The 23,060-nt window shown below is 39.3% G+C and overlaps 1 protein-coding gene across 1 annotated transcript; it reads right to left on the bottom strand.

Annotated features, from left to right (window-relative positions):
• Positions 1–674: 674 nt before the first annotated feature.
• On the bottom strand, positions 675–23,056 carry LOC126246762 (GTP-binding protein SAR1b). Its single transcript, XM_049948421.1, has 6 exons — positions 22,911–23,056; positions 22,495–22,545; positions 17,458–17,577; positions 15,225–15,290; positions 2,070–2,305; positions 675–1,761 (listed from the first exon to the last, which is right to left on the bottom strand). The coding sequence occupies exons 2-6, from the start codon at positions 22,535–22,537 to the stop codon at positions 1,645–1,647; spliced, it is 582 nt and encodes a 193-aa protein (XP_049804378.1). The 5' UTR covers positions 22,538–22,545; positions 22,911–23,056; the 3' UTR covers positions 675–1,644.
• Positions 23,057–23,060: the final 4 nt, after the last annotated feature.

Here is a 23,060-nt window from a genome sequence, read left to right as displayed (position 1 = left end):
TTAACTTAGACCTTTAGAAAAACATGCACAGTTCACAAAATTTTTCTGTTTTGTGATGAATGATGTAAACTGATTATATTATAACAAAACAGACATTTTTGTTCTGTTGTAGAGATATTTTGATGCATTTCATTATAAAAATCACAATTTTAAATTTTGAGTTAGGTTATAATTCAAATATCACTTGTAATAACCTGCACCATGTTGAAGCCTCACCAATTTTCTCCCCTTTTTCCCCCCCTCAACTGACCAGCTTAACACTTGTAACTTTCACATTTCATACATGAATTATGTCATTCAAACGGCATAGGATACATGTGTAACACTATCTTTAAAACATCTTCCAAAATCTGCAAATTTGTGTTTCCTGGCTTTAGTTTACCTTATAATGTATGAATATTGAAGAACTCCTTAGTTATTGCACAAAGCAACGTGACATTTTTTGCACTTTAGAATGTATGTACAACAAAGCTTTTTGTTATGTAGCTTCTCAAAATTTTTATCAGCTGTTTTCACTAGCCTTTACCTTCTGCAATAATGTTTCTACCTTACTGAGAAAGTAGAGTACACATTAGTTCTTTTGGGTTATTTCACCTCAACTATTTTAGTAAGACTAACATAATCATTCCAAGTCAAGACAAATATTCCATCACCTCAATGAATTTTACAACAACTTGTTACATTAAACAATTTAATATCATTCAGAATCTTACACATGCACACAACACAACAGTACTGCAACAAAATTTGAACTTTATCACTGATAAAGCTGTTCTACATGGAGATTTGGCCAACTATACACTATGGCATTTTACACAATTGTTACGCCTGTATAAAAAGTGATAACTCATTTGTTCTTGTTTAATGCAGAAGTATGTGTCAAAGTATGAACTACACATGAATGTTTTAGTATGAAAGCTCAAAGAACACTCCACAATACACAGGTTTGCTTGGGTACAAAAGAGAACTATATAAACTAACTAAAAATTTAACTTGCACTGTGACGCAGTACACTTGACAGCTGAGCTGCACTGTAAAATACTGTACATTTTTTCCCAAAAACATGTCTGAAAACTTTAATACTATACTAATGTCAGTAAATGTCAAACAGTTAGTGCAACTAAATGTTTTCAAGCTGACTGGTTTTTATTTAAGTTTGTCATTAACAATCCTATGAAAATCACATTGACAGTATATTTACCAGTTACAGCAAATGATAAAAACTGTTAATAGAAAATTGGTATATCAGTCATCACATATTCTCTACATTGATTAGTTTTACACATAAATAGTTACAACACACACACACACACACACACACACACACACACACACACACACGTGCACCCGCACCCTTTTTCCTTTACAAGTTAATGCAAAGTAACCTCAAATAGTTACCATCCTATCACACAAATTGGTTTGGATCAACAATTTCACAACAAATAAACATCAGCATCAGCTTAGAAATGATAACTGAGATGGATTTTTTTTTTTGAGCAGCAGATTCCTTAATGAAGCAACTGTCCACTTTAATGCAACTGATATATTACAAAATTTCACACGGTTTCATCTTAGAAATGAAATCACTATACTTCCCCATCACAAAATTTGCATGAACATTCCTTATCTGCAACTGCTGATTTTTCAGTCAATGTACTGAGCTAGCCATCTAAAGCCTTCTCCATAACCTTGTCTTTTCAATACAGAGCACATGAAAAGCTCCAAAGGGCGCCCAGGAAGTTCTGATCTGGGAATCTTAGCCTGTAAATAACACCAAATTATCAATTACTCTTAAATCACAAATAACATATGTAAATAAACAATTAAAAAAAATGGCTCTGAGCACTATGGGACTCAACTGCTGAGGTCATTAGTTCCCTAGAACTTAGAACTAATTAAACCTAACTAACCTAAGGACATCACAAACATCCATGCCCGAGGCAGGATTCGAACCTGCGACCGTAGCGGTCTTGCGGTTCCAGACTGCAGCGCCTTTAACCGCACGGCCACTTCGGCCGGCTAAACAATTAAAAATTTATAGTATTAGATCAGCAGTTTTTAAAATTTACCTTTCCTGTCGTCTGTCCATAAAGAGCAAACACGTTTCTTAACTCATCTTCCGAAGCAGCACCAGGTCGGTCAATTTTATTCCCTAAAATGAGAACTGGGCAGTTGCTTAACTGCTCATCAGTCAGTAGTGAATCTAGTTCTCTTTTACTTTCATTGAACCGATCTCGGTCACAGGCATCAATGAGAAAAACAATAGCATCTACAGCAGGGAAATAATCTTTCCAAACTCTTCTTGCTGGAAAATAAAGGTAAAGCAGAAATTAATTTTTTTAGTAGGCATTTGTATTAACTACAAGTGACTAATTTGTTTTTAGAATGACTGTTCCAGAACGTTACTGCACCACTATGGTACACAAGATACCATAAGAAGTGGCTAGGTAATTAAAGGGACCAAACTACGAGGTCATCTCTCCCTTGAGGAAGAAAACTTAAGATAAATCCAAATTAACTCAATTGTATCCAAGAACCAAGAAAACCAAGAAACAGAAGGAAGTAGAAGGGAGAAACGGGTAAAAGGGTGAAAGTGGGAGAGTTGCCTCACCCAGAAAGCGGCTGGAGGCCCCTGGGACACATTATGCAACTGGAAACACACCCTTTGCATCTGACCGGTGCTTCCACAACCATTGTTATCACAAAACTAGCTACACAGACAAGACAAAATTTCAGGACAGATAACAATGACAATGAGTCTGTCAACTACTGATGGATGTAAAAGAATAAGAAGAATTAAAAAGGTGAGAAGAGTAGGAGGCAGGTTGGATGACCGAGCAAGGGCAGTCTGCGCTCCTTGGGTCAGAGCAGGTGATGGGGGCACCCCTCCAATCCCTCATGCGGCCAACAAGGCTAATGTTCATGTCACAGAGAAGAGTAAAAGAACACTTTCACGGGTAAAATGTAAAATCTAAATCAGCCACTTTGGTGTCAACCAGAGGTACTAGTGTATCAGCAAGATTAAGGTTTTGCCGTAAGGTGACCAAATTAGGGCAGCCCAGTAGGTAGTTGGCCATCATTAGACGGCCACCACGCTGGCAGTGTGACGGCAGTGTGACGGATCCTCATGCCCGAGGATGTGGCTGTAGGTCAACCAAGTGGGGCCAATGCGAAGCTGACAAGACAGTAGATTTCCTGCAAGAAGCACAAATGGAAGACTGCCAAATGGTCTTGCTCTCTGTTATGGTTTGCAATCTATTTGTACAAACGATGGCCTCCAACAATTATTAGTATACAGTGGACCATAGGTCCGGTTCTGGTACCCCCACCATCTCCAAAGTCAACATCCTGGTAGCCAACTTGAACAACCGGTCAGCATGTTCATTCCCTAGGATCCCAACATGACCAGGCATCCATACAAAGACAACTGACCATCCAGCATGGTGGAGGTAATACAGGAGATCCAAGATAGTCACAACCAATAGGTGTCGTGTGTAGCACTGGTCGACAGCCTGAATACTACTCGAGGAATAACTGCTGATTCAGAACAACCTGCCAGTGCCAAGGACGAAGGTGGCCCAGGGCTCTAGCAATGGCCATCAATTCTGCAATGAATGCACTACATCCTTTTGGCAGGGAGCATCGTTCACTATATCCACACCATTTCATCCGTTTAACATATAGCTGTCAGTGTGTATCACATACTAGCCTGGAAATACGACGATGTCCAGGAATAGACTGCGAAAAACAATAGTGTCTACTGAGTCTATTGATCCAAAGGAGAGACTGCAGCAGATCTGAGGATGGGGGTACACAGCATGGGGGCATATGCAATTACTTCCTGACAAGAGGTGACAGTAGGGAAAGATGAAATTCAGAGCAGAGACTCTGTATGTGAACTGCAACAGTGACTCCAGATCTTGGCCTCTGTTGTGTGTGTGTGTGTGTGTGTGTGTGTATGTGTGTGTGTGAGAGAGAGAGAGAGAGAGAGAGAGAGAGAGAGAGAGAATCCTACCAGGAAAAAGGACACTATAATTCAGATGCTCAGGGGAGCAGCAAATGTGTACTGCACAGTGGAGCAGCAGTTGTTGGCACATAACCTGTAGGGAAGGGATGCCATCCTCCACAAGTATGCTGTTCACAGCGCTGGTCAAAAAGGCACATGTCAAGTCAGACCTCACAATGTTGTATTGGGGCCAGGATCCACAATGCTGAAGGCAATACTGAGCCAAACACTACACTCCCATAAGCAAGATGTGACATGATCAGAGCTTTGCAGAGCATTCTGCACCCCAGCCAGTATTACATAGACAGCAATAAGTATTAAGATGTGACCAGAATATTTGCTTAAGTTTGCCATGTCAACCAGGCATTGATGACAAATCCCAAAACATGATAAGACTCTACCACATTCAGCATTTGGTCCTCAAGACAGAGATCTGTTGGGGATGAACAGAATGAAGGTAAGACTAAAGCCAGGCAGACTAAATTGGCAGGAGTAGTGACACTCTCTCCCATTTTTGTGATAATAAAAAACATGCTGCCCTTCTTTGAACTTTGTCAATGTACTCCGTCGGTCCTATCTGATAAGCCAAAAGTCCCCCAACTGAAGGTACCAACACAGCTGTTTACTCACCATGCATTCGAGCAACTTGCAGATAATATTAGTGGGGTAACTGGATGATAGCTCAAAATTTAGAGCAGACTTCAATGCAAGATGCTTAAAACAGTTTCCACAGCGAAACTTTGTTTCGGAACCTGGCAGAAAATCCAAACAGATTCTGGTCATATGTGAAGTATGTTAGCGGCATGAAACAATCAATGCCCTCTCTGCACGATAGAAATTGAGATACTATCGAAGACAGTGCTGCCAAAGCAGAGTTACTACACACAGCTTTCCAAAATGCCTTCACAAAAGACAACGAAGTAAATATTCCTGAATTCAAATCAAGAACAGCTGTCAACATGAGTAACGTAGAAGTAAATATCCTCGGAGTAGTGAAGCAACTTAAATCACTTAATAAAAGCAAGTCTTCTGGTCCAGACGGTATACCAATTAGGTTCCTTTCAGACTATGCTGATGCATTAGCTCCATACTTAATCACATACAACCATTTGCTCAACAATAGATCTGTACCCAAAGACTGGAAAGTTGCACAGGTCACACCAATATTCAAGAAAAGTAGTAGGAGTAATCCACTTAATTACAGGCCCATATATTTAACGTTGATATACAGCAGGATTTTGTAACATATATTGTGTTCAAACATTATAAATTACCTCGAAGAAAATGGCCTATTGACACACAGTCAACATGTGTTTAGAAAACATCCTTCTTGTGAAACACAACTAGCTCTTTATTCGCATGAAGTGTTGAGTGCTACTGACAAGGGATTTCTGATCGATTCCATATTTCTGGATTTCCGGAAGACTTAATACTGCAACACACAAGTGGCTTGTAGTGAAATTGGATGCTAATGGAATATCGTCTCAGTTATGTGACTGTATTCGTGATTTTCTATCAGAGAGGTCACAGCTTGTAGTAATTGATGGAAAGTCATCGAGTACAATAGAAGTGATTTCTGGCATTCCCCAAGGTAGTGTTATAGGCCCTTTGCTGTTCCTTTTCTATATAAACAATTTGGGAGAGCAGCCATCTTAGGTTGTTTGCAGATGATGCTGTTGTTTATCGACTAATTAAGTCATCAGATGACCAAAACAAATTGCAAAACTATTTAAAAAAGATATCTGAATAGTGTGAAAAGTGGCAGTTGACCCTAAATAATGAAAAGTGTGAGGTCATCCACATTAGTGCTAAAAAGGAACTCGTTAAACTTCGGTTACACAATGATTCAGTCAAATCTAAAGGCCATAAATTCAACTAAATACCTAGGAATTACAATTACGAACAACTTAAACTGGAAGGAACACACAGAAAATGTTGTGGGGAAGGCTAACCAAAGACTGTGTTTTATTGACAGGACACTTAGAAAATGTAACAGATCTACTAAGTAGACTGCCTACACTACACTTATCCATCCTCTTTTAGAATACTGCTGTACCATGTGGGATCCTTATCAGATAGGACTGACGGAGTACATTGACAAAGTTCAAAGAAGGGCAGCACATTTTGTATTATCATGAAAATGGGAGAGAGAGTCACTGAAATGATACAGGGTTTGGGCTGGACACCATTAAAAGAAAGGCGTTTTTCATTGTGACGGAATCTTCTCACAAAATTTCAATCACAAACTTTCTCCTCCGAATGCGAAAATATTTTGTTGAGACTGACCTACATCGGGAGAAACAATCTCTACGATAAAATAAGGGAAATCAGAGCTCGTACGGAAAGAGATAGGTGTTCGTTCTTTCCGTGCGCTATACAAGATTGGAATAATAGAGAATTGTGAAGGTGGTTCGATGAACCCTCTGCCAGGCACTTAAATGTGATTTGCAGAGTATCCATGTAGGTGTACATGTAGATCTCAAGGGGGGTGTTCACTCAGTTACAGTACTGGTACAATCATGCTCTCTCGGTTCAGATACAGTTAAAAATGGCAAGTATATGATGTTGGCAATCCAGTGATGCATGTCTGAGCATTTGGTGTGGTATGGCTGTGGTGCCATGTCAGGGCAAAGGGCTAGGGCACTGGGGAATTCCCACTCACTGAAAGGAGCACTGTAAGGTTCCAGGTGATGTGCAGTAAATGGTAAATGACGTCTTTATGCCTGCTGTTCAAGGACATAAAAATGCGGGCTGATAATTCTCAGATGCAGAGCCTCAAGTGTTATAAAAAGCAAAATGTTTGGCAACAGTGTTTGGATCAGTGTAAACATCACAATTCACACAGATACAAGGTACAGCTACAGGATACTGGTGTCCATAGAGGCATCAAATCTTCATCCATAGAGGCGTCAAATCTTCATCCAAACCTGTGAAGGAGGGGTATATGGTCCAATAGTAGCAACATAACTATCAAAGCATTTTCATTTCTGTCATTTTGTGAGATGGTGGACCTGGGCACAGAGTCGTTTAACAGCAATGAGGTGTTCCATCAACAGATGTCACTTAATGGTGTTGGAAAGGCCGCCTGTGATTTCTAATAGTCCACCATGATTCGGCAACATAGTTTGGATAAATGGCTGAATCAGTCATGAAGACTGAAAACCTTTATTTTACAGACCGATTTCAGTCACTGTGTGACCATCTTCAGTACATATCCCAGAGAGCGGGCGTAGTTAAGTAGCCCGGATGGCCAGGTGTAGGACATGCGGAGGGCGATGGCACAGTCACTACAGAGGATGTCGTCGTCATAGTAGTAGCTTAAGTCATTGTCATATGTATAGGATGTAGATAATAATTCTTCTTCTTGGTTTCTTCTTTTGTGAGGCAGTGAAGTGTCTTGTGTTACTGGATTTTCTTTCTGCTATTTGAAAATGGTGCTGTCTGGTGAACAGGGAGAATCGTGCTCCCCACAGTTGAAATAGGCACAACAAGCATTTGTGTGCAACTGATGGACGCAATCCCTACAGAGGAGGCTACGAAGGCTGGACTTGCAATGCAAAAACGTGTCCAGATTGCATGCATTTGTAGCACTGCATGGGAGGGGGAATGTACGGTTTGCCCAGTGATAACCCATCACCTTTACCCTCCCAGGCAACAAGTCACCTTCAAAGGCCAAGATGAAGGCTCCAGTATTCACTCTGTTGTCTTTGGTCGCTGCTGGACATGACAAACACATTGCACACCTCATCATTCCAAATTAGTATCAACTTTTCATCAGGCTGTGAATTAAGATCTCTGTGGCAAATAATACCCTCTACAATATGCAGATTTCAATTGGAGGGGGGGTTTATAGTGACAGGAATATTACCAGCTTGTCACAGGTAAACAGTGTCTGTGACTGAGCAAGAGAGGCCATTTTGAGCAGAATGAAGCCATTTTTCTTTTTTTAAAATTGCTTGGTCACTTCCCCAAACCTGTCCTAAAGGTATTCAATGCAGAACAATGGCTCTGTAGTCAAATCCCTGTCTGTCCTAGAACTAATCAGTATTTGGAGAGAGGGGGGGGGGGGGGGATTATTTCTTGCCTTGTCTCTGAGCCCTATGTTTCGCCCATGGCATAACCTGGGAGGGGAACATTTTGGGGTCATACTTCTTCACACATTGTAATATGTCTTAGTTTCAAGACAATGCTGGTGCTGTGCGGCCACCAGTGGAAGAAAGTTTACTTCACTTTAGCTGCAAATATTCCATCTTGGTACCAACCACTCTAAACGGGGGTTCTCCCCTTGGGCACCTCCCACCCACAGCAATGGTTACCTGGTCAGTAAACCATTGCCTGGAGCCCCTGTGCCCCAGCCATGATGAGCACATACTTTTTGGCTTGCATGGGAAGTTTCCAGCTCAGGCAGTAACAGTGCAATCTCTGTGTGGTCACAGAGGGTTACCACTGCACAGGTATTTGACTGCCCCTCCCCCCTCACAATGGAATGCTGGGTTTTTGGCACAGTACCATTGCAAGAAAGAAAGATGCAAAGAGAGAAAGTCACAAGTCGGAATATTTGCCGCACTAGGTGACCTCCCCGCACAATCCACACTTACATAAAATTTAGAAAAAAAGTAGCAAGTCAAACCCAACAAGAGGACCACATAATTAGAAATGAAAAGTTTTAGAAGGCTGGAAGGCAGGAAAATGAGAGCCCTAAACACAAACCAGATCCAAGCACATTCGGCAATGAAGAGTAGAGAGGAAAAAAAATTGGAGGAAGAGAGACTTCCAGCATGGAAAGGAAGTAGTGATGCAAGGGTTGGGGCCTTGTGGGGTCCAAGCACGTACTCATGAAAGGTGGACAAGCACATACCCACAAAAGAGGATGTGACAGTTGGGATATTAACCTATGTCACTGTACAGACAATTTCTAAAAGTCACTTCCATCGCTGGGATCCTCTCACTCCATGATGTAATCTGGAATATAATTTACTAACACTGGAAAAAATCTTCCTCCTTTCAGCAAATAAAACACAATGAACAAGCAGCATAGGTCCCAAATTTGTTGAACTACATTCACCAGAGAACACTGATAGGGTGTATACATTGACAAGGAAAACAAATTCCTGGATTTTTCCCGGGGGGCGGGAGGGACAACTTTTTCCCAGATGACAATACACTCTTTCCCCCGATGAAAATATTTTTTTTGTATTAAATGACATAATACTTTCTCTCAGAACTGTAAAAACTATCAATCCTTTGATAGGTTAAGGTTTTATACACTGGCACAGAACTTTCCGGCACTTCAGAGAAAAACGTGTTTTGGGAAGATTTTTTAAATGTGCAGCAACATATAAGCTGCATATTTTTGAATTACAATTTTCTTTCGTATTACAAAAGTATAAATTTGAATGCCATGAAACACAACACGTTAGTTTCTGAAACACTGAAATCTAGATTGTTATGTTCTTTTGTAAGCAATCATGGTCATGTCACGTGATTTTGCCAGTAGATCTTCAGAGCACAGGACATGTGATTAGTCGGCCAATAGCAACGTCACTGTCAAGTTGGGCGAACACACAAATAGGAAATGTTAATGGTTTAAATTAATATATGCAGTGAAGCTACAAGATAAACTAAGCTTTACATACACTCCTGGAAATGGAAAAAAGAACACATTGACACCGGTGTGTCAGACCCACCATACTTGCTCCGGACACTGCGAGAGGGCTTTACAAGCAATGATCACACGCACGGCACAGCGGACACACCAGGAACCGCGGTGTTGGCCGTCGAATGGCGCTAGCTGCGCAGCATTTGTGCACCGCCGCCGTCATTGTCAGCCAGTTTGCCGTGGCATACGGAGCTCCATCGCAGTCTTTAACACTGGTAGCATGCCGCGACAGCGTGGACGTGAACCGTATGTGCAGTTGACGGACTTTGAGCGAGGGCGTATAGTGGGCATGCGGGAGGCCGGGTGGACGTACCGCCGAATTGCTCAACACGTGGGGCGTGAGGTCTCCACAGTACATCGATGTTGTCGCCAGTGGTCGGCGGAAGGTGCATGTGCCCGTCGACCTGGGACCGGACCGCAGCGACGCACGGATGCACGCCAAGACCGTAGGATCCTACGCAGTGCCGTAGGGGACCGCACCGCCACTTCCCAGCAAATTAGGGACACTGTTGCTCCTGGGGTATCGGCGAGGACCATTCGCAACCGTCTCCATGAAGCTGGGCTACGGTCCCGCACACCGTTAGGCCGTCTTCCGCTCACGCCCCAACATCGTGCAGCCCGCCTCCAGTGGTGTCGCGACAGGCGTGAATGGAGGGACGAATGGAGACGTGTCGTCTTCAGCGATGAGAGTCGCTTCTGCCTTGGTGCCAATGATGGTCGTATGCGTGTTTGGCGCCGTGCAGGTGAGCGCCACAATCAGGACTGCATACGACCGAGGCACACAGGGCCAACACCCGGCATCATGGTGTGGGGAGCGATCTCCTACACTGGCCGTACACCACTGGTGATCGTCGAGGGGACATTGAATAGTGCACGGTACATCCAAACCGTCATCGAACCCATCGTTCTACCATTCCTAGACCGGCAAGGGAACTTGCTGTTCCAACAGGACAATGCACGTCCGCATGTATCCCGTGCCACCCAACGTGCTCTAGAAGGTGTAAGTCAACTACCCTGGCCAGCAAGATCTCCGGATCTGTCCCCCATTGAGCATGTTTGGGACTGGATGAAGCGTCGTCTCACGCGGTCTGCACGTCCAGCACGAACGCTGGTCGAACTGAGGCGCCAGGTGGAAATGGCATGGCAAGCCGTTCCACAGGACTACATCCAGCATCTCTACGATCGTCTCCATGGGAGAATAGCAGCCTGCATTGCTGCGAAAGGTGGATATACACTGTACTAGTGCCGACATTGTGCATGCTCTGTTGCCTGTGTCTATGTGCCTTTGGTTCTGTCAGTGTGATCATGTGATGTATCTGACCCCAGGAATGTGTCAATAAAGTTTCCCCTTCCTGGGACAATGAATTCACGGTGTTCTTATTTCAATTTCCAGGAGTGTATAATACTGCTCTCTAAGATTAATAAGGTACAAGACAGACTAAGCTTTCACATATAATATTGATTTTTTTCTGTGTGTGTTACACATCAAGATACATCACAAAAAGGTGAGAATAAAATTCTAAATAATGACATAATGTCTGGTCTTCTGGCCTCAAAATTCTTCTAAGGGGCTGGTCCTCAGAGTGTTGAGTTTTAAATGAGAGTCAAACATTCTGTGGTTAAGAAAATCATCGCGCATTCTCGCACATAACATAATTCATGTTGCTTAAAAGGAATTTTGCTTCGAAAGTAATGCTTTTCAAACCACCATTCGCCATGTTTTCCCACAACCTGTTAGAAATACATTCTTTTCAGCAGTTGCTAGATAGCACCAGAAAACAGGCGTTACTGCCCACGTGCTGCTACTTTATGTAGGAAGCCCGTGGGTTGTTATGTATAAAGTATTAAGAGATCTTACACCACGTTATAAAAGAACAGAACATTAGAGGATACTTCACGAACTTCATAAACCATAGTAACATGCCTAATTTGTCTTAAAGTTCACATTCATTATGTTCAGATTCACAACGAAGTATGTCCCAACCTTGTATTAAGGTTTTCAGGATGTAAATTTTCTTGGGAGTACAAGTACTGTGTTATCTCATGTTTGGTTCTTTATTACAGCCTAACGCCATACATGCTAGAAGATGAAAACATGCACTTGAAATTCAACGAACAGTTGAAAACTAGCCAAATAAATTGACTGCCTAAGTGGAAAACATTAATAAAAGCCAAATTTCTTTAGCATACTGACAAAAATGACTTCATTGTTCTGCAAGGCAGTTAATGCTTGACTACCAAAAACGTGGAAATAAAATAAAATCGCATATTTTAGCCTTACGTAATTATGTGAACGTATTTTGATTCACTTGTAGCTCCCAGCCACAGAAATCAGATTTCTTTTCACTTGACGCGAGAGCTGTAAACTAAGATGAAACAGAAAAATTACTAAATGTAAACAAGGATCATGTAGACAGTACCTTCCTTCCCACTACAACCGATACTGCTCTGCGCACGCACAAATCCAGCAGCTTGGGTGCACCAGAAAAGTTTTTACAGGTAGCATCTGGCTGCTTGTTGTTACTACCGATACAGCTAACAGCCACACTGCAAGTAGCCAGAAGTGGGAAATCCAGCAGCTTGGGTGCACCAGAAAAGTTTTTCCAGGTAGCATCTGGCTGCTTGTTGTTACTACTGATACAGCTAACAGCCACACTGCAAGTAGCCAGAAGTGGGAGAAGGTACTGTTCATACACAACTCAACTGTGCATGTGCATGAGCCCACTGGCAACTCAAATAAACCTAATGTAAACAGTTATGACAAAACGCTCATCGGAAGCAGTTTGTTGTTATGAAGTCTTTGTCCTAAAGCCTACGACACATTTGGTTGGCAGACATCTGTGTGTGCAGTGCATTTTGCTGTTGTAAAAGGCATATTTCCTTTGAGATTTGAGTTTAATTTTTTTTCTCATGCATATTTTATTGTTGTTGTACTATTCTACAGTAGTGGACAACAGTACTATTTTTTTTGTTAGTGTATCAGTTCGTAGCAGTTAAAATTACAAAAATTTAACTGAAAACCAAAACAATGAAAAATTACCGGAATTCTAAAAAATTCCCCGATTTTCCCCAGGTGAAAAAATTCCCAGGTTTTTCCCGGTTGTCCCAGGGTGTATACACCCGCATGATAATTTACAGATTTAAAATCAACCATATGTAAAGTACCATGGTTTTTAAGCACTTGAGAAGCCCGGAATTTGGAATATCCAACCTCCACAAAATTTATTTCTAAGCATCCAAGGAGTCGATTTAGAAGAGAGAGGGGATCCGGTATTAGAATCGGAATTTAAAAGATCTTTGGAGGACTTACGGTCAAATAAGGCAGAAGGGATAGATAACATTCCATCAGAATTTCTAAAATCATTGGGGGAAGTGGCAACAAAATGACTATTCATGTTGGTGTGTAGAATATGAGTCTGGCGACATACCATCTGACTTTCGGAAAAGCATCATCCACACAATTGCGAAGACGGCAAGAGCTGGCAAGTGCGAGAATTATCGCACAATCAGCTTAACAGCTCATGCATCGAAGCTGCTTACAAGAGTAATATACAGAAGAATGGAAAAGAAAATTGAGAATGCGCTAGGTGACGATCAGTTTGGCTTTAGGAAAAGTAAAGGGATGAGAGAGGCAATTCTGACGTTACGGCTAATAATGGAAGCAAGGCTAAAGAAAAATCAAGACACTTTCATAGGATTTGTCGACCTGGAAAAAGCGTTCGACAATATAAAATGGTGCAAGCTGTTCGAGATTCTTAAAAAAGTAGGGGTAAGCTATAGGGAGAGACGGGTCATATACAATATGTAGAACAACCAAGAGGGAATAATAAGAGTGGACGATCAAGAACGAAGTGCTCGTATTAAGAAGGGTGTAAGACAAGGCCGTAGCCTTTCGCCCCTACTCTTCAATCTGTACATCGAGGAAGCAATGATGGAAATAAAAGAAAGGTTCGGGAGTGGAATTAAAATACAAGGTGATAGGATATCAATGATACGATTTGCTGATGACTTTGCTATCCTGAGTGAAAGTGAAGAAGAATTAAATGATCTGCTGAACGGAATGAACAGTCTAATGAGTACACAGTATGGTTTGAGAGTAAATCGGAGAAAGACTAAGGTAATGAGAAGTAGTAGAAATGAGAACAGCGAGAAACTTAACATCAGGATTGATGGTCAATGAAGTTAAGGAATTCTGCTACCTAGGCAGTAAAATAACCAATGACGGACGGAGCAAGGACGACATCAAAAGCAGACTCGCTATGGCAAAAAAGGCATTTCTGGCCAAGAGAAGTCTACTAATATCAAATACCGGACTTAATCTGAGGAAGAAATTTCTGAGGATGTACGTCTGGAATACAGCATTGTATGGTAGTGAAACATGGACTGTGGGAAAACCGGAACAGAAGAGAATCGAAGCATTTGAGATGTGGTGCTACAGACAAATGTTGAAAATTAGGTGGACTGATAAGGTAAGGAATGAGGAGGTTCTACGCAGAATTGGAGAGGAAAGGAATATGTGGAAAACACTGATAAGGAGAAGGGACAGGATGATAGGACCTCTGCTAAGACATGAGGGAATGACTTCCATGGTACTAGAGGGAGCTGTAGAGGGCAAAAACTGTAGAGGAAGACAGAGATTGGAATATGTCAAGCAAATAATTGAGGACGTAGGTTGCAAGTGCTACTCTGAGATGAAGAGGTTAGCACAGGAAAGGAATTTGTGGCGGGCCGCATCAAACCAACAGTAGACTGATTTTAAAAAAAAATAAATAAAAGCAGCAAGCATCTTGCTTGTAACAAGCTTTTGGCTTTGTTGGAACAAGCTCATAATACTGGCACAACAATGAACATTAAGTGAACACAGCAGTTTTACTGTCAACTTTTTTGCCTCCTGGGGGAGGAAGAATGTGACTTTCAATACAAAACCCTATCTTCCACATTTAAGCTCTCAGATTTTCAAATCTCATCCTGAGCAATATCCAACAATCAGACTTTCCTTCTCATGCCACCCGGTAAGTCACCCCTGACTCGGTGTTCTGGACCATTTTTCTGAATTCTACCCCTTTTTTTAAAAACTCTCCAGTCCTTTTTCTTCAATCCTCTTTCTTCCCCTTCAATCCTTCTGGCAGAAGAAGAAGAAGCCAATGGCCCCTAATAACTACAAATTCATGGAAAATTCAGTTAACATGCAATACCTGTTATATATGTGTTCTGCCGCCACTTGGTGAGTAGATTTTTAACCAACCCAATTACATTATAAAGCATACTTTAATGTTAAGGCACACAACAGCATGTACAGTGGCATAGAAGCAGTCATTCTTTACATAGCCCATCTCTGAATATGACAAAGACATCTCATGTAGAGAGTGCAAGAAGTATCCATGTGATGTACTTTGCAGCATCCACAGAGTGTAGATGTAAATGACAGGTGTGAAAAGGTACAATACTTGAATAATTAGTCATAACGACTGAAATAAAACTTAGTGATACACATCTCTGCTATCACTATGAATTTTTCCTCCAACACATGTATTCAGGATTTTTTAACTGGTCACTTACCTTGATGATGTCCACCAAGATCAAATGTTGTAAATCTCATATTACCTATGGAAAGTTCTTCTGAAGCTGAAAAATAATTTAATTATATTAGCTTTGTTGCATACACAATGGGGAATTTGCTAATTGTCCACATAGAAAAACAGAGGTTACACATCTAGCAATAGTTCAGTCCAAAACAGCAGCTAAGAAAAATGCTGTAACACGATTAAGCCATATGAAATCTAGAACTACAGTCAAGCAAAGAGCTATATGAAACACAAATGCTGTTACTCAGTGACAGATTAGTGATATATGAAATATATTCTGGAGGAAACACAAAAATATCAGAGCTAATTTCAATTTTGAACAATGGAATACAATAACTTACATGACAGTAAGTATTTTATTATCTTTACAATAATCTTGTCAATTTACAATAATCAGAGCCCTCTACCAACCGCTATAAATAACAGATACTAACATGACCTCTCCGGTTGTCTTCTGAAGCTGACACTATGCTATGAGTAATGCGTGCATTAAGTACTCTTGTGTCACCATTTTGAATTCCATGCAAACTCATAATGGCTGGCAAGAAAATGGCATTTGAGGTGGGTTAAAATGCTTCTCTTGTTCCAGAAAACAACTTAACTATCTTAGAGTTAATTGTAATCCCCAACATAGCTGAATGTTTACAAGTAAAACCAACAATAACGATAACCTTCCAGTCTTGGAAGACTGTGAGACTTTTACATGCAAAAATAGGCTTTTACACTAAGGTTCTCCATGTCTTTACCCTACAGATAATTATTGGGAGATTGAATCACCACCAAAGTATGTGTGCCTTCCATTCACCACTATTTTAAAGCATCACCATACTTTAGTTAATGCAGAAAAAAAGTCTGGTTTACATTTAAATGAACTTTTGTTACGTATCTAGCAGAATGGCTCAAATGTGAGTTTGTGTTTCACTTACAAGAAGTAAACTGTCCTCAGATACATATTCATCTCTCAACTATGGCACCTTAATGTAAGTCAACATCTGATGCTACTCCTGCACTTTGTCCTTTAATGCCTTTTACATCATCCTCCTCTTCTCCCATGTCTTTATGAATTGCATTCACACTATCTCAACAATCCATGGAGGGCAATTTCACAGTCCAAACACGGGAATTACATATCTTATTTTTTTGGTATTTCTGTGTTTACTTAAGAATGTATGTAGAATATTAACTACTTGCATTACTCTTGAAAACATGTTCACTGTAGATCTTGACATGATACCCATGCATCAAATCAAATGATCTGAGAACTTTTTCTTTCACTTTACTTATCCTTCTCCCCCCCCCCCCCCCCCCCCTCTCTTTTCAGATTACTCTTATTCACTTATTTCTCTATCCTCTCGCTTCTTAAAGGCTTGCTGATCAGCCTTACTTCTGTACTATTGTAGCTTTGTTTCACTCCACAGTAGGGTTCTTTTGAGCAGCTGACAGTTCCTTGAACCATCATTTATGCACTGGCCATTCAACACATAGCAAAAAGCAGTTATACACACACACACACACACACACACACACACACACACACACACACACACAAAGTGCACTCCAATATACTTCACACAGCTTCGTGCAATGAATTTATGAATGCCGCAATTTGCTTAATCGCTCGCTCATTCAGCTCTACAATCTGTGTGTAGGGTCTACATCAAAAGCTGTATATAGCAATGGAACAGTACAACTATTAGAATATTATTATTTAATTTCTGTTTTTTACAAATCATCATGACAAAGATTACAATAACAGTGTACCCAATTTACACGTAAGTGTTAGACAGTTCCAAGTTTGGTAACACCTATTGGTGTCAGGGAAAGAGGAGGAGCTTCTACATTTTGTTCCCTTTCAATGATTTAATAATTGTACTACATCTCTGATAGATTAACATGTAAGTCTATGCGCTAAATCCTTTCATGGTGTCCAGTAGACACTACAAAATTTATTACATGGCAAACAATTTTTACTAATCAATGTCTTAACATCAGTCAATACTATGAAAAAGAGTTAAATATATATTTCTTAGAATAAGTCACAATAACTATGTAGACCTACTGAATTTTAATCCAGCACATTAACTATTCTTTACTGTATTTGAAAGTGCTAAAGCAAACATAACATTTAAAAAATGAAGTAATTTATTTCTATTGAACAAAAACTTCAGTCTTTCCTACAGTTTCAAATAAATAAAGGAAGTTCTTACTTGGATGCAATGTGGGAACATGCTGAGCTAAACGATCATCCTTCAGCATGTGAAGAAGAGTGGTTTTACCAGCATTGTCCAATCCTAAGAAGAGCAGCTTGCCAGACTTTTTCCATAATCCTGTGAAAATGTTAATCATGCAGCTCTCATCATCTTAACAAAAATGTTCAATAAGTCAACTTACAGGTCAATGGAACAGGATCGACGAGATCTTCCTCCAACAACAGCTGCATTAATGTAGATTTCCCAGAGTTATCCAATCCTAAGACTGCATATATAGCCTTACGGCGGTTTAGGCCTTCCATTACACAAATGAAAAAGCACACCAAATAAAAATTGCAAGTGTAATTTTCAAAATGCACACCATTAAAATTTTATTAATGTTACAAATGACATACTCCATTTTAAATAATCAGGAGCAAAGAGCCTCCCTAAAATCAATACATTTCTTTGATGACAAACTTATTTAACTGCACTTGAAAACCAATTAGCTACAATTTTAAATTTATAGACAACTCCCTTAAATATTTCTCAGTAAGAACTCCCTCGCCCAACTCCCAACTGTAAGAAACATTTTGGAATCTAATCAATTAATTACAACATTAATCACACAAAAAATCAATTATCTATTTTTTTGTCGGGTGTGGCCTTATCTAAAGATATATTTCAAAAATTAGGAAGAATGTGTATCTAAGGTTAAGGATATACTAATTGTACATATTAAACTATGTATAAATTTTAAAATGACAGTATGTTCTTTCTTCCCCTGAAATACCTTTGTTCAGTAAACAAACATTGTTTCCAGAATAAATCATCTCTCTAAAGCAGAGCGTGCACTGATTTGTAACTACATGGAAGATTAAAACTGTGTGCTAGACTGGGACTGTTTTTAGGTTAGAATTAGGATTTGGACACTCTGTTTTGAAAAAAGTGAAAGCAACAGAGGAGCTGAAGAAAATGCTTAAGACTGCACAGGAAAGTAATGTTAGGTTGTTTCATCAAATTATTAGAGGATTGAGTAATAAGGTAGATGAGTTTCTTGTCTTTGAGGAAAACTCTGACAGCTCTGAAAAGCATCCTGTGCCTATCTGAGCAACAAATAACTGCAGGGTTAGATAAGTTGCCTATAAAAGGATACACTCCAGCAGCATACTCACGCAGAATATGGAAAAAAAAGAGGTGTTACAGATATTAACACACAACAAAAGCTCAATAACACTGAGACAGACAGATTTTGTGATGATCCGCACGTAGATGTGCGCACTTGCAAATTAATACGTACTGAAAAATAATTCACTTTTGATTTTAGTCGTATACAGACTCCCAGTGGGAAATTTTAAATTGTTGATGACAAATCTGGATTTGTTGATGTGCTATCCGTCAGATAGCAGCATGCAGTTGATAGTCCGATTTTCTGAAGGATTCTGACAGAAAAAAAAATCATCTGGAAACATTATTTGGTTCCTGCAATTTGATCTCAGTAATTAACTTTACAACACAGTGGGTAAAGACAACAGAACCCTACTTGATACTGTTTTCTTTGGTGAAGCTCAAAGCAAAAAAAATTAGTTTACCCTCTAGCAAATGCTCTCTCTGATCATGGTGCACAATTAGTTACGATAAATAACAGTGCCCTACAGTATGGGTACTCCTAAGTGGAAATTAGATAATTAATGACTCCACGATAAATATTTTTAAGAACAGTTTACAAGAGATGACCTGGGCTGAAATTTATAATGAACAAAATAGTAAAAGAAAATTTAACCTATTCCATGACAATATTATTTGAAAAAGCTATCCACATAAGCTAATCAGAAAGGGCATTTAATATCCATGCAAAAAATCATGGACTGCTGGAGGGATTAAAGTATCTTATGAAAGGAAAAGGGAAATATATCTGTTGTAGAGAACAAGCAGAGATCCTGCAATTATTACACATGATAAAAACTACTCAAAGTTACTAAGAAAGGTTATCAAAAATCAAGGAACATGCACACAGTGCCAGAAATCAGCAATTATGACAACAGACTTAAGGCTACATGCAATGTTGTGACACGAGAGACAGGACAACCAGCCACAGAACAGGAAAACATCACTACTGAACTGAATGGAATGGCTATAAATGAGGAGTCCCAGATAGCAATTATATTTAACAATCATTTCTTAATTTTAGTAGGAAGTATAAGGGCAAACAGTTCAAGAGAAAAATCACATCAGTATGCTGAAAAAGTAACTCATAAAATTCAACCATACGAATGTACCAGCAACTTGTCCTTCCTCAATAGGGTGCAATCTTAGGTTCGCTGTTGTTCCTTATACATGTAAACTATCTTACGTCTAGTATACAACAAGCAGAATTAGTTCTTTTTGTGAATGACACTCGTATTGTATCAATTCAAGCATACATAAGGCAGCAGAAGAAATTGTAAACAAAGTTCTTTATAGTGTCACTGCTTGGTTTTCTATAAACGGTCTCACTCAATTTTAATGAGACGCAACATATTAAGTTCTGCATATGTAGAGGTATTGTAGTACACCAATGGTAAGTGTAACATACAGTGAAGAAATACTAAACAGGGTGGAAACTTGAAAACTGTTAAGTGCCCATAGTGATGATAATGTGAACAGTTTAGAATTTAGTTCATCCACATTTGCACTTAGATTCATTGCATATGTTAGGGAGAGATAAACCAATAAGTTGACATATTTTGCATATTTTCATTCAATAATGTCATATGGAATAATGTTTTGGGGTAATTCATTTTTAAGAAATAAAGTCTTCATAGCTCCAAAACATGCTGTAGAATAACACGTGGTGCTTAGTCATGATCATTTTGTAGACATCTGTTACAGATTTGGGCATTTTGACTACTACTTCACAGTATATTTATTTCCTCGTGTAGTTTGTTGTAAATAATCCACTACAGTGCAAAAGGAACAAGGATGTAATAATTACAATACCACAAGGAAAAACAACATTTGTTAGTCCACATTAAGGTTATCTTTAACACAAAGAGTGGTGCATAATACTGCAAGTAAAATTTTTATTACTTATCCAGTGATATAAATGCCTGACAGAGCAAAGTAACATTTGTAAAGAAACTGAAAAAGTTAATTCCTGTCTCCCTGACAACTCCTATTCCATCAAAGAATTTCTGTTATTGTAATGTGTACGAGATGGTGTGTGTGTGTGTGTGTGTGTGTGTGTGTGTGTGTGTGTGTGTGTGTGTGTGTGTGTGTGAAACCTACAAAAATGACAGGAGGTAGTCATAGAAGTTAATGTGCAATGTGAATCATGTAAAACAAACTGTTCCACATCATTACAATTTATAGTGCAATATGATTTATGGAACATGAAACTAATTAACTAACTAACCTGCTACCTTTGGCTTTCGCAGGCAAATTATTTGATACTCAGCTGGCAGAACACTTTCCACAAAAGGCAATGGTCTCAGGTTCAAATCTATGTCTGGCATGTATTTTTCATCTGTTAGGATATTTCAACCTGATTCCCTCCTTTTGCAATGGAAAGATATATGGTGGAACATTTAAATTAAGACCATGGCAAATGAAATTTAACTCCACTTTCTAATATGACAGGACCTTTTTCAATTTTTAATTTGTGTATTGGGTGATACAGTTGAGAAACTTAATAATAAACTACGTCTACTGTTTTTATAGCATTTTAACTGTGCCAATATACACAATACACATTTTTAAGTCACAACATAATCACTGATTTCTATTGTTACGAAAGAGCCTTCACTGCTGTGTCAACGCGACAAACATTTACCTATGCAAGTTCAAGTGCATTCTTAACACCTATTCGTGAAAGCTTGCTGTAATATACACAGAATTTCAGAACAATATACATAGACTTTTGTTAAAACTTTTAATATATGGGTCTATCTGTGAATTTAGTGTACAATATGGATACATAAAAAATCAATTCAGCATGCAGTGGGGAAAACATGCCTAGTGGCTCCTCCTCTTGGCAGAAGGAAAAGAAAGAGGCATGAAGGGAAAGGACTGGTGAGATTTAGCAACTTAGAACCCGAGGTCAGAGGAGGCTTACATAGGTCCAGTAAATCTTCCCTGACCTGGTATTTAAGATGACTTTTCCATAGCTATCCCCATTTCATAAATCTAGCCAGCTCCTGTTCTTCATCTTTCTTCCTTTTCCCTTAAACATTCTGCCACAAGGAAGCCGCTTGTCTGAGAGTTTGCGCATTTCTATATCTTTTATACTGTGTTCCATAAATTTTGTATCTTTTGTATGGTTCACACAATGAAAAGCCTTAACCAATTTTATCAAACTCTTTGGTGGTTATTTGCTAAGTAAGTGTTCTGTCCTAAATTATCTAATTACCAGAAACAGATGATTAAAAGTTTTTAAATTTTGTAGTCATCTACCTTCAAAGAAATAGTATCAGAGCATTACTAGAAAAAGCAGGAATGAATTTAGGAAGGTTATGATTTAACATCCCATGGACTGTTAAGCCATTAAAACTCTGGTGTAAATTTGAATGAGACAAGGAACAGGCAATAAATTTTCCGCGGGTTATCCAAGAATCTATTGTGGAATTCACAATGAGTGATTTCGTGGTACCTTAGGAACTGTGAAGTGAAATGGTTAAAAAGAATTACTGAAACAATACAGTAACAAGTGTAGGCCTAAGTAGATTGACAAATCCAGACACTTTGAATGATGTTGCTGTAATCTATTTCCAATGTCAATTTCCATGTTTGTCAACATTTGGAATCATATAGCTTGGAACAGGGCCATTTAATTTTGATATACACCATTAATGTAAACAAAAAAGCAACTGTCATTGCATTACACCATATGCTGAGAGATTTAAATGTTTTCAAGTGACCCAGCTGCTACTTGAGGCTTAACAAAAAACATTATCATCGGATTCGAAGAGATTTAACTGACAATGCAGTGGTCCTCCGTTCTGATGATTCACCTCAGGCCTTGCAACGACACTACAGAAACTGACTACTATCAACATATAAGGTTTTTTTTTAACATACCTAAATATCCCAGAACACCAGTGAACCAATCCCAGAGAAACATCGCGAGTCCTGAAAATGAGCATATCAAATGTAAATTATACGAAACATTCATTTAAACGCCATAAAAATCATTAAATCGGGTAACACTGTTACACTACTTACTCACAGATTCTTTAAGTATATCGTTATTACAATGATCAATAGGATTTACAAAAAGGCGAAAAAAAATCAGTCAGCGCCCTGTCATTAATATTAACTTGGTATATACTAATACAATGCGTCAAAATTTGAATTACAAAAGTTCTTTAATCACAGGCATCTAAGTCAAGGGAAGAGTTTTCACGCATTGTCATTAAGATTAAATTAAACACGATAAAAAAAGAAAATGTAGAGGTATAACTCGTTGAAATACTGCTAACACAGGCGTGGCTTACCTAGACAATTTATTTACAAGTATAGGGAAATAATTTCAATAATTTTGTAACTAATCCGAATCAGAATAACCACGATCACGATGACTAGCAACCTCCAGAGGTGATGCTACAAGGTGCATGTCACACAGAAACAGTTGGCATGAGGATGAC

Source organism: Schistocerca nitens, chromosome 1, assembly GCF_023898315.1.
Source record: "Schistocerca nitens isolate TAMUIC-IGC-003100 chromosome 1, iqSchNite1.1, whole genome shotgun sequence".
Lineage (NCBI taxonomy): Eukaryota > Metazoa > Arthropoda > Insecta > Orthoptera > Acrididae > Schistocerca > Schistocerca nitens.
The sequence above is the reverse complement of the archived record's forward strand: the minus strand, read 5'-3'. Positions and strand labels throughout refer to the sequence as shown.

Bases quoted from the DNA above. Each gene is read 5' to 3' on its own strand.
- LOC126246762 (XM_049948421.1), bottom strand. From the start codon at position 22,537: ATGTTTCTCTGGGATTGGTTCACTGGTGTTCTGGGATATTTAG. The intron at 17,578-22,494 runs GTATGTTAAAAA...ACATTTTCACAG, and splicing joins TGGTGTTCTGGGATATTTAG to GATTATGGAAAAAGTCTGGC. The intron at 15,291-17,457 runs GTAAGAACTTCC...ATTATTTTTCAG, and splicing joins TGTTCCCACATTGCATCCAA to CTTCAGAAGAACTTTCCATA.